Source organism: Ictidomys tridecemlineatus, chromosome 9, assembly GCF_052094955.1.
Source record: "Ictidomys tridecemlineatus isolate mIctTri1 chromosome 9, mIctTri1.hap1, whole genome shotgun sequence".
NCBI classification, from domain to species: Eukaryota; Metazoa; Chordata; class Mammalia; order Rodentia; family Sciuridae; genus Ictidomys; species Ictidomys tridecemlineatus.
The window spans coordinates 68,453,013-68,465,417 of record NC_135485.1 but is presented as its reverse complement, the minus strand read 5'-3'; the positions used below and the strand labels follow the sequence as shown (position 1 = coordinate 68,465,417).

The 12,405-nt window shown below is 34.0% G+C and overlaps 1 protein-coding gene across 1 annotated transcript; it reads right to left on the bottom strand.

Annotated features, from left to right (window-relative positions):
* Positions 1–240: 240 nt before the first annotated feature.
* On the bottom strand, positions 241–9,520 carry Ibsp (integrin binding sialoprotein). The gene is made up of 7 exons (XM_005341899.5): positions 9,362–9,520; positions 7,257–7,324; positions 7,114–7,164; positions 6,945–7,022; positions 3,322–3,387; positions 1,429–1,593; positions 241–866 (listed from the first exon to the last, which is right to left on the bottom strand). The coding sequence occupies exons 2-7, from the start codon at positions 7,308–7,310 to the stop codon at positions 330–332; spliced, it is 951 nt and encodes a 316-aa protein (XP_005341956.2). The 5' UTR covers positions 7,311–7,324; positions 9,362–9,520; the 3' UTR covers positions 241–329.
* Positions 9,521–12,405: the final 2,885 nt, after the last annotated feature.

The window sequence follows — 12,405 nt, the reverse complement described above, 5'->3', positions numbered from 1 at the left end:
TATATTTAGGCAGTTAGCAATAGTGCAAACAGGTTACAAACAGTATATATAGGACTACATCCTCAAAACATTCCATCTAATTCCATCTCACGGATTGGTGTACTGCTTGATAAATGGCTTTGATTTACAACAACCTTTCACTAACATCAGAGAAAAGCAACAAGAAACCCATTCCTCACAGAAGCAATTACAGAAAATCACTTTGGAACTGTATTACCATTCCACATTGTAAGATGCCCATTTGTTATATAGCACCGTCCTGAGTTGAACTTTAAAAATGGCAGCCAGATGCAGAACAAAAATGGATGAATTCATCCCAGGCTGAGCCTTCACTGATGGTAATAGTAATTCTGACTATCATAGCCACCATAACCCTGCCCCTTATAGTAGCTGTACTCATCCTCGTAGGCTCTGTAGGTGTCCCCACGAGGCTCACCATTCTCATTGTCATAGACTTCATAGTCATGGCCATATTCATTGGTGCCCATTTGCTCATACTCCCCCTCATATTCAACAGTGGTGGTTCTTCCAAATGTCGGGGAGGTGGTCCCATAGACCTCCGGTGGTGGGGTTGTGGGTTGAAACCCACCATTTTGAGGTGTTGTTGTCTTGTAGCCGCCATTGTTCTGCTGTGTGGTTCCTCTGACATTGGCCCTGGTGACACTTTCTTGCCCACCTTCCTCTTCCCTGTTGTCTCCACCACTGCTGCCGTTGCCATTTTCTACCTCTGTGCTGTTGGTGCTGGTTCCATTTATGCCCTGCTCATTTTCATCCACTTCTGCTTCGTTTTCTTCATTTTCTTCTTCTTCCTCCTCTTCTTCATCACTTTCCTTCTTCTTTGTAGCTTTGTTTCCTAAATCGCCAACCTGAAAGGAAAGGTTTGAAAGAATCCAAATATAGCTGTAAAAATTTTAAAGGTAAGTCCATGCCTTCATCTAACACAATATTCTGTTCTGACAGCCTTGGAACAGATCACGTTTTTTAATTGACGCCAATTTAACTTACAAAAAGAATTGGAGGGGACTTTAAAAATTCAAAATAAGTAGCTTTGTGATGGTTTCATAAGGACAAAATGTTCCTGACAGGCCTTCTCTTGGGGAGATATTTCCAAAAGCTTTGCTATTCACTTTCTCTGTCTTGGAATACCCTCCTCTGAAATTCAATGGCACCTCTCAGGATTTTTATCCATTTTTTGATGCTTATCCTTAATCTTTCTTTATAATGTAAAAGGAGCAGTGTAATAACACCAGCAGAATTTGCCTGGGAGAAGATCTTTCCTTATTTGTACAAAAGGAAATTTTATTTGTACTTGATTCTTCAGTGAGTGAACAAAGATAGTATAAAACATTGTGTGTGTGTAGTGTTAGGCTTATCTTAGATTGCAGCAAAAACATAATAGCAAACTTAACAATTGGGAAGAATTATTACCTTCTTTGGAAGCTGGATTGCAGCTAAGCCCATGTTCCCTGTTCCAGGTGTAACCTCTTCCCCATAGCCAGGTGTTGTAGCAGAAAGTGTGGTGTTCTCAGCCTCAGATTCCTCATCTTCATTTCCATTAGAATCTTCATTATTTTCTTCTTCATTGGAAGTCTCCTAGTGAAAATATCCATAGTTAGAACAATTATTGTAGCTGGAAGATAGCGCTTGCACTCCCTCTCTCTCTTCCTCCCTCTATTTCTCCCTCTCCACCACGCTCTCTCTCATGTGAGAGAACATGTGCCCAAGTACTTTCCTCTTTCCTCATGTGAATATAATTCCTGGGGGCTATATTTAACCTAAATTGCTGATGAAATTTTAGGTAAGAAATGAGCAAAAAAGCATTTTCCATTCTCTTCAGGATGGAAGATCCCAGTTATATTTATTCACACACTTTTCCATTATTACTTTTAAAGAATGATCTTCGGAGCACTTATTCCTCTTAAGTTTCAAATCTAAACTATCAAATATTTACTGGGCACCATATATTTATGAAACTATGGTAGTATGAGGAGATACAAAAGAAGGCACAGCAGAGGTCTTCACCCAAGCCTTATTCTAGTCTAAGGGCCACCGAGTCAATATGGTTTGGTGGATAAGATCTGGAAGGATCACAAATATTCAGAGGTGGTTGACAAAATGTTGACTGTGCATGGGTTCATCAGACCCCCAAAGGACACCTAATCTTTCTTTCTCTGTCCTCAACCATCAGCACAACAAATGAAGAATCACTGCTAAAATGTGTGCAATCTGAGAAGTCTAGTGTAAAGGTAGTTTTACAATCACTGAACATCAAGTAAATGAAGTTAAATGCATAACGCTAGCTCAGTTCTTATAAAGATTGCTTGTGGAACTCAAGGCAAAATTTTGTGGGATTTAGTAGGTAGTATTTTCCTGGTACTGCTTTGGCATTCCTGTAAACTCTACTTTCAAGCTATTAGTGTAATTATGGTACAGGGAATGTTACTTAAAAAACTAAAACCAAACTAATGATTTGCCCCTTTTCAAGTTTCCACACCATTTTGTCTTCGGCACTTATACAAGATCCATTTTTGACAGTCATTGTCTATTCATAAAAGCCACCTAAGAATCCCTGAATTTAGAAGGTTCCCAAACTCCTGGACAACTATAATTGACTATCCAGGAAAGTGCAGCCTAATTTGTATGTTTCCTTAGTTTCTGTTATAAATATGATGCCACAATTTCCGAGGCATGTAGATGAATTTTAGCCATGGTCTACACTAATTCATAGAACTATATAGGAAGGTATTTGTTCATCTTGATTATTTTCATTTCCATAAGAACATGAATTTTGTTACCAGGGAAAAAAATGTGAAATTCCATTAAAAAAAAGTCCTATTCTGTACATTATGAAAGGCAGATGAGTCACAATACCACTCTTAAAGAATTGGCTTTTACATGCCACACAACTAGGAAACTGAATTTCTGAAGTTTATTCCTTAAAACAAACATTGCACTGAGTGTAGAATTATTTACTTCTCTTGAACCATCATGCTTTATTCACCTGAATGTAAATACTAACTTCTGTTTCTTTTTAACAGATTTTATACTTTTTCACTGAAAATGGAGACAATTTTGTTTTTGTGTACCACTTAGAGGTAGCTTTAACCCCAAACTGCAACAGTGTTTTAAACAGGTTATTTTAGTTGGTGCTAATTAAATAACATTTCACTTGTCCAAAATAGGAGATGTGGGCAGTTGGTAAAGTGTTGATGGCTATTTGCTAAGTCTGGATTACAGTAGATTAGTTTCCTATTTTTTTTTTTTTTGTGTGTGTGTGTGTGTGTTACCTGATGTTTGTGAAAAGATTGAAAAGTTTCTTACCTCCTCTTCCTCCTCCTCATCTGAACTATCACCATCTCCATTTTCTTCAGAAGAGTCACTACTTCCCTAAAATGTATAGATTATATATATATATTACATATATATAATGTGTTTACAAATATATTCACAGCAATTAAAATTTTCTGCTGATTGAAATAAAATAAAACATACATAGTTACATAAACTGATTAGTATTACCAGCCTGATTGGTTTTTACTTAGAACAGGTTTCTAATACTTGTGAGAAAGATATTAGGACATTGAATTAGAAATAAAATAAGGCTGAAAACAAAGAGGTATTTATAATGATCAAGATGTGGAATTAAAAAAAAGATGTGAAATACCCCATTTTCAATCCTCAAAGCATTGACAATATGTCAAAATATGTTGTATATAAAAACTGTAACAACAAATCATTGAATTGTCTAATTCTGAAAGAATGAAGGAATTATTAGTCCCAATTTTTAAAACTTTATAAAGAAAGAGTCAGAAGCCTCCAAAATCTATAACTTTCCCCAATCTATTAAGGAAGATTTTGGACTAAGATTGTATTTTTTTAAAAAATATAAATGAAATGATAATTCAGCTTTTATAAAATTGTTATTATAAAGTTGTTATTAAATGATTCTCTTAAATGATGAGTTCTCTTGGTGAATTTAAATTATAGTTTGATTTTAAATATTAAATCTACACAATCTAATTAAAGCTAATTTTTAATTTTTTTAAAATAAAGTTATATATGGGAGATAAAAATATAAGAGAAAAATTTACTCATTTACTCATTGAGTACCATCCCTCTGATAACCTTAGTATTAAATTAGGTTAAATTAAACCAAGGATTCTATATATAAAAATACAAGTTAATGAGTTGCACTTCAGTGTGTATTATGTGTGATGTTGGGGACCAACTCAGGGGCCTTACCCAGTTATCCTAACACTGAAACATGTGCAATCCCAAACTTGACTATCTTTTGAGAGGAAATCTAAATCTAAATGTTTGTTGTCAGAACCTTCAAAATAGTAGAGGAGATTTTCCACTTTTCAACCAAAGATAACCCCAACTGAATTTTCTTCCTTTCTATAGCTACCTTTACTGGCACCAGGTATCACAAGAATACCTGACTTCAGATTCTGTCATTTCCTGCCCTGAAAATTTTATCTTTGATTCTGATGACTCAGTTAAATATCCTGAACTTAGAACATGGCGGCAGAAGGACCTCTCACATCTGGTTAGAAATCAGATGACAGAAAACACTCATGTCCTTGTCCCACTTAGGGCTGTTCCTGCTGACCTCATTCTTCAGACAGCCATTCATCCATCCAAGGAAACGAATGTTTGTCCCTCTGAGTCAAGAATAACTTCAGGTGGATAAGAGAATAATTAGACCTGCCCTTCCACTGCCATGACCTTAAAGGTTGTGCCTTTCCCAGCCCAGATAGTGAATACAGTTTATTATTATATTTAAACTATTTCTATTTAGTTAAATTAAATATAGAAGATAGTATATTTACACAATAAGAGCTGTTTTTCTCAGTTGGAATGTTTCAGCCATTTTACAGGCTTTCTTGCCTCTAGCTTTCTCCCTACCTTAATATCAATCACTCTTCAATTAGTGTCTGCAGAACAACTTAAAAGCTATTTGGAGTGCCTTGAAGCTTTGACATTTGCTTTTTTCCTTTTCTTTCATTTATGCCTCATTTCTAATTTGTCACTAGGTCTTACTGATTCTTTCAGAAGTGTTTCATGTATTTACATAGATATGTGAAGGATATACAGGTATATGAAAGTCATCTTTAATGAAAGAATTCTGAAAACCTACAATACTTCCATCTTAGCTGAATCCGATAAAAATGAAATGAGCTTCTTGCCACCTAAAAGTTCACACATTAATCAAATACCATTTGAATCATAAAAATATTTTTTTCAATTGAAGCAGCTTAGAATAGGAAGCTTATTTATACTTCTGTAAATACAGCCTGGCAATTATGTAAGCTATAATACACCTCAGATGGTTTTGTAATCTAAATGATATATTTCATGTAAGTTGGTATTTTAGAAATGATTGCATATCAACACATATTTATTTGAATAAACCTGAATTTCAAAGCCAATACAGGTTAGTGCATTCTAGGGTAACAATTTTCTACATTAAATGCCTACCTACCTTAATATACTTAAATGAAAACAAACTATAGAATAAGTCATAAATACTAGGCCAGACAGAGTAAGAAATATATTGTTTATTTTGAAGCAGCTGTCTTACAGTTCTACAATAGATGAGCCAGACCTATCTGCATATAATTTGAGAAAAATTTATATGTTAAGATCTATAGTTTGGGGTCTATCAAGAATGAAAACTGTAATTTTCTCCAATATCATTTCACTATGGACATTTGAGTTGGACCACACAACTATATCTATAAAAATATACAGGTAAGAACACATATATCTAACTATCAGATACTTCAGAAAAGTTGAGGAACTAGTCAGAAACTTGAACTTATTGTTTTTATTTAGTTTCAGAAAGAGAATAAACTTCCAAATGGGCACTGTTTGTTTCTGGGCCTGAGGTGAACCAAAGAATGGAAGACAATTCTGAAAACCCACAACTCTTGTATCATTTATGTTCATATTTCTGTGGCCACACAAATTCCACATAATTATGATGGTGCTAGAAATACTTTAAGATGATCATTTCCTACCATTGTATGAGTTGGAGATGGGTTAACCCAACACATGGTAAAAAGCAATGCCAAGCCACTGTGCTGACCCATCGTTTTAGCATCCTAACTGCTGTTAGTGTCCCAGAGTCTTGGGTTAAATGGCACAAAATTGGTGCTCTGAACCCAAACTGCATAGTAATAAAAATAGTGCAATTGTGGTTTGTTGCATATTTAAAATTAACACCACACCCACCAGTTTTCAAAGGCCCTTTCACAGGTAACCCAGCTAAAATGGAAACCCTTATTTTTAGTTTTATTTATTTTTCATTTTTGTTTACAAATTTTAGGGATATTTTGTTTTTCTCACAAGGTTTTTACTGCACTTCATGAATTTCTCTCTTTCCTCTGCAGTTCTCAGGCAAACGCTTCCATTATAATCATGCTCCAAAGTACGATATATGATCCTGGTCACCTCCACAGGTTAAACATTCAGAAAGTCTGCAGCAATTACCAATGATTATCAAGATATTTTTTAAGGCCTTTGCTGTTCATCAAGTCAAGTTTTTCTCTACCACTTTACTTAATTATGAGCTATAAAGCAATTATATTGCATATTGAATCAACTATCATGACAATTAGTGAACTTACCACTGGCTTAATGGTCAATGATTGATAAAATTATCCATTTTTGTCAGCATGTTAGACAAAATGCCTTAAATCAATGTGCCAAGGTGTTTGTTTTATTGTGCCAATCTGAAATGGGCCCAAATGACTTTACTCTGTGTGTGCATATCTACACTTCAAAAGAAGGCTTGGAGTTAAGCTTTATTATGTTAAAAAACAAACTTTCTGTAGTAAATGGCTTACTTTCATTGAGAGTCGAATTGAGGTGTTAAAATATTAAATTTGATCCCCTTTAAATTACAAGGGATGAAAATGAAAATTAACTCATATACTTACCTGAACTGGAAATCGTTTTAGAGGGGGATAAAAGTAGGCGTGTTTGTAAAGGTAATATCGTGGCCTGAACTTAAAGACCTGCACAAACAAAATAAATATTATATTTACATTTAGTGTGCAATAAATCTAAAGTAAGTGTAGATTGAAGATGTATATTTAAGTTAATTACCCCATTTTCTTCAGAATCTTCTAATTTGATCCTTCGATGCAAATTTTTCATCTGTTTAAAAGAACATTTAATTATTACATTCCCTTTATTATACATGAAAACACAAACTTGAAAAAGATACACGTTTTTAATAAACAACTTACTGATAAAGCACAGGCCATTCCCAAAATGCTGAGTAAAATTAAAGCAGTCTTCATTTTGGCAATTACTTCTGGAATTAATGAAGCAATGTGGTTAATAAACATAAACACTAACTGCATAACTTTTTTACTCATACTCAAAGATGAAGTATTGACTTTCTCTCATTTATGTATGATTATCAATTGGAACAATTAAACCCAAATTTCTAGAAACTTAGGGATGTAGCTCAGCAATAAGGTGCTTGCCTAGTATACCCAATCCCTGGGTTTGATCCCCAACACTGCAAAAAAATAATGCAGAAATATAGTGTGTGTGTGTATGTGTGTGTGTGTGTATGTATGTGTGTGTGTATGTGTGTGTGTATGTGTGTGTGTGTGTGTGTATACATGTAGGACAGAAAAAAATTATCCATAATATATGAAATACTATTCTCATAGCATGCAGCACCTAACAAGCCATGCCTAAAGATAAATCTATGAGAAAAGTTCTTCAGAGTCTCATCTTGGAATATCAGGGACCCTTTTTCTCTAATTAGATTGTTCTCTGGTTCCTTTTAAGTTTTCATGTGCTAGTATGGGAGACTGAAAATAGAATGGATCAAGGTTTCTCCAGGTCATGGCTGATGGACAGGGGTAAGGTTTTAATTCCATGAAACAAATTAGATGCAACTCTTCAAATGGAAATAGTTCCTGAACAGAACTGAATATTGAAGGTATGCAAAGATCCCCAGTCCCTCAATGATTCCTCATATATATAAGGAGATAGTGAAATCTTATCCTATTTTAATTACATTCTGTTTGAAAATTCTATCATTTAGAGGTTGAATAAACAGCGTAAAGTCTACTAACACCTGCTAATTTGTATTTTCATATATATATATTTAAGTGATAGAGCTGTCTCATCCATAGTGACAATTTGGCAACATTTTAGAAACAATATGTAGTGATCATGGCAATTTCCCTGTAAACACACTTTGGAATTCAAGTAACATTTAAAATGTACAAAACCCTGCAGATCAATTTCTTATTTTGACCTTATCACTCAAAATTCATTGCTACCACATTGATTATCTGACATTACAATAAACATTACACAGAGTAAGGTTTGAGGCCTGGAGAAGCTGCTGTGGATGCTGACTCACACTCTGAGGCAGAGTGGACTTTTGAATTCAATGTCTATACTCTTCTTTACAGCCCACCTGATCAAGAAGCTTTTGTGGCTACTGCAATGTTTAGAATAATGCTTTGATTTTTGTGGCCCATGGTGGAGCCAACCAGCAAACAAGATTGTTGTTTTGAAGCTATGTGAAAATCACTATCCTATTTTAAGAAACTGAAAGCTTAAATACACTGAACTTAGAAATGAGTTGTGAGTACATCAATTTCTCGTAGCAACATATAAAATAACCAGAAAAAAAAACATGGCAAGGATAATAATACTTTAAAAAGAACCAAATGATTCATGTAGTCAGCAATTGGCTGCCTACATAAATCTCATTTGATTTACTTTGTGATTCATTGAAAACAAAGAGCTTTATAGGGATAACTAATAACTCAGCAACTCAAATGTTCTTAAAAGAGAGTTTTGAGAATTTAATTATAAGTTTTTATTGGGAAGAGCATAAATTACTCAATTATTTATTTTCTAGTACTATACATTTTCCATAGTTCTATAGGATGTTAACTCTTTAAAAGCTAATATATAACATATTGAAAATGTATTATGTATAATTACAGTACTGACCAAGTATATAATTCATGAAAAAAATCTGCATGTATCAAGGCATATTTGCAAATAGTATTTGAATTAGAATACATCAAAATGAGAAAACAGTTATCTATGATATAGTAAGAAGCATAATTTTCTAGTTCATATTCATAATATTAAGAGCTTATTATATACTTACTCAGTGTAGCAAGCTTAGCCTTTTGGAAAGAATCTAAAATTGGAAATCCCTGTTTAATAGTAAACAATATTAGTAAATCACACAGGCATTCTACACAATGCAATAGGATCCACAGTTAAATAAGAATTCAAAGCCAAGTCCATAGCTGTAACTATGGAGTGTCTGATTGTAAGATAATTAAAGTGTCATATTAAATCTTACCCTTTGGCAGTCCTGGAGTGAGGACAGTGAGTGGCACAGATTGAGGGTTCCCTCTGTTCTCTCACTCACTTATTCTCTTGCTCCTGCTGGCTATAAACCTTTCTTTGCCTTTCAACAGCCAATCACTGTCATAGCCAAGGTGATGTCAGAATGTGGATTCTTACCAGAAAACCCCAAAACTTCAACACATTTTTAAGACACAAGCTCAGTTGAATAAACATGAAACGTGGGTCTAGTGCCAAGAGGTTTGCATTGTGGAATTTAATTGAAGGTTAAGATGAAGATGAATAGCTTGAGTTCCGAATATATATAATAATACACTGGATTTGAATTAAAATAAATAGCACAAGCTTTTAACCATTTAAAGATTTCATGATGACACAAGTTTTCACTATGTTGAAATAAAGGAAAACTTACAACACATGCAATCCTGCATTAACTAAAAAAGAAAAGTAACCTAAAAAGAACAAGGTAAAGTATTTAATGGACAATAATATTTTAATATGAATTATTTTATATTTCTTCCTGGAATATACTTCAGTGACTCATAAATTAAAATTGATGCAATTAAATCAGTCAGACTTTATAAGATACAATGGCTTTGCTAAAACACTGCTGAGTATAAAGTGAGAACTTTTGAGAATCATTTTAATCTTTTGTAAATAAACTTTTTTAAATCATCCTTTTAGGTAGCCACTTCCTGTTGTGCAAATTAAGTCACCTCATTTTATTTTCTGGGGCTTCATATATCTTTTTCTGCTCATATTCATATTTAATGTCTTTTCCTATCAGTATGGAGTGATTTGTTGTTATTGAAATTGTTTATGAAAACTGAATTCACAATAAATGGCTTGATAGATCAAAGTACTTTTTTTTTTAGTTTGCAAAAGAAAATCTAGCTTAGTAGTTTGCATGTTCTGTTTAATTAATCATTTATTTCTCCTACATCCACAACTGGAAGTTTTATTTAGTCTACTTCATAATATTAGAGAAAACAAAAATTAATTAATGTTATCGTTAAATTTATGCCATTCACCCCGTTGTATTCTTTGGATGGCTTATCCAAAGAAAGTATTTCAGCAAAGTTATTTGGAAAGTATAGAGTCCTAAAAACAAAAGTCAGATAGGCCCTTTCAATTCAACTCAACCCCATAAATTTAGTTCAACTGACCAGTCCTGGAATTATTGCGCTTTCCATTGATCCAGCCTGTGTCATAGGACATAGCAAGTCAAATAAAAAAAAAAAAAACTGGTCCTTATCTTTAAAAAATTTTACAGTTTTGTAGGGAGAAAAATATACATAAGATTCAGAACTAAAATATCTACAAGGCTCAGGGATACTAAGTACAGGAGTTTAATTCTGACCTTAGAGTAATTGGGCACAGTCCTTAAATGAGAACGGGAATATATTAGGTTATCAAAAGGGGAAAGGAGGGGTTCGTGGGAAGGACTCAAAGGATATGAGCATGTAATACCACCATTTCATGGTTATCTAGTGCTTATATGCTAGGTCTTCCTTTGCACTCTTTCACTTATTCCTCACCCAAAGAAAACAATTCTATGAGATTATTCCTATTATATAGGTGAAGTAAGTGAGGCCAAGTGATGGTAAGTATACTTTGGATTGCACTGCTAGTGAATGGGGTAACCCAAAGATCAATGCTAAATCTTTCTAAGGATATGTACAATCACTACATATCCTTGCTGACACATTCAGATAATTTCAGTAATTCAATAAGGCTGAAACACAGTGAGTGGAAGTAGTGACAGAGATTGGTTAGATAGGCAAAGTCAGATGATAGAGAGAACTGTAGGTTATACTGAGTAGGATGGCATCCATCCTGGAAACTGAAACACCAAAGGGTTAAAGCAGAAAATTACATATTCATATTTGCAGTTTCCAAAATCTTTTGATGATAAGGCAAAGGGGGTTGAAGAAAGCAAGCATGTTACACAGGAGAGGCTATATCAGAGTTGAAAAGGCTATGTACTGGTCCAGGAAAGCAGTGATAAAGGTTTGAACTCAAGTCAGTTGTGCTAGCATGGAAAAGAGGAAACAAATAAGAAAGAGATTATATAAATAAAATCAGAAGGACTTAACAGAATTAGGAGACGACATGGAGAAGCCTAGGATGACTTGTGGATTTCTGATTTGGATTATGTTGTGATTGGTGGGACTGAATCTTACGAAATGCCTACTGGAGTACCCGCTATGGTATAGTCACTCAGCCAGCATTTGATGACAGTGATATAGTGATATAACGAAAGGAGCAGAGACTGAGAATCAAAAGACTAGAGTTTTATTCTTGACTCTCCCACTAACTTGTTTCTACCACTTAACCAATTGGAAACTTGAATTTTAACTCATCTTTAAAAAATGAGAATGTTTTAACCAAAATTCAAAAAATTGCCACAGCTGCCATTGTGACCAAGCATTGTATGCCTCCATCACCCATAGAGGATTTTGGCCAAATAATTGAGCTTAAATTTGATCAAGCCTTTATATCTTCCAGATCATAAGAAATACAGATATTAAAAAACAAGTAAAATGACACCGTTGGGATGCATTCAGAAAAACTCAGAACATAGGAAATTGTTAGACACACTGCCTGTTTTTTTTTTCAATAAAATAACAGGAAAAATAAAATAGATGGAAAGGGAAACTATAAATTTTAAAAGACTTCAAAGATGGAAGTAATTGTGCAAACCTGTAATCCCAGTAAATTGGGAGACTAAAACAGGGGGATGGAAAGTTTGGGCAACTTAGTGAGACCCTGCCTCAAAATTTAAAATAATAATAATGATAACAAAGGGCTGAGGGTGTAACTCAGTGGAAGAGAATCCTTGGGTTCAATCCCCAGTATATGTGTGTATGTGTGTGTGTATGATTTCAGAGACAAGTGCAAGAAACTAAGAAGCAATTGGAAGAAATGTTGAATGCTGATGATCAGTTATTTTATGACATTATGCATCTGCCGTTAATTTTCTAGATGTGATGATATTATTATTTGTTTTTAAAAAGAATTCTTATCTTTTAGAAATGA

Coding starts and splice junctions, on each gene's coding strand:
- Ibsp (XM_005341899.5), bottom strand. CDS start 7,310: ATGAAGACTGCTTTAATTTTACTCAGCATTTTGGGAATGGCCTGTGCT. Junction 7,023..7,113: donor AAGATTCTGAAGAAAATGGG/GTAATTAACTTA, acceptor TTGTTTGTGCAG/GTCTTTAAGTTCAGGCCACG. Junction 1,594..3,321: donor ATGAGGAGGAGGAAGAGGAG/GTAAGAAACTTT, acceptor TATTTTCACTAG/GAGACTTCCAATGAAGAAGA.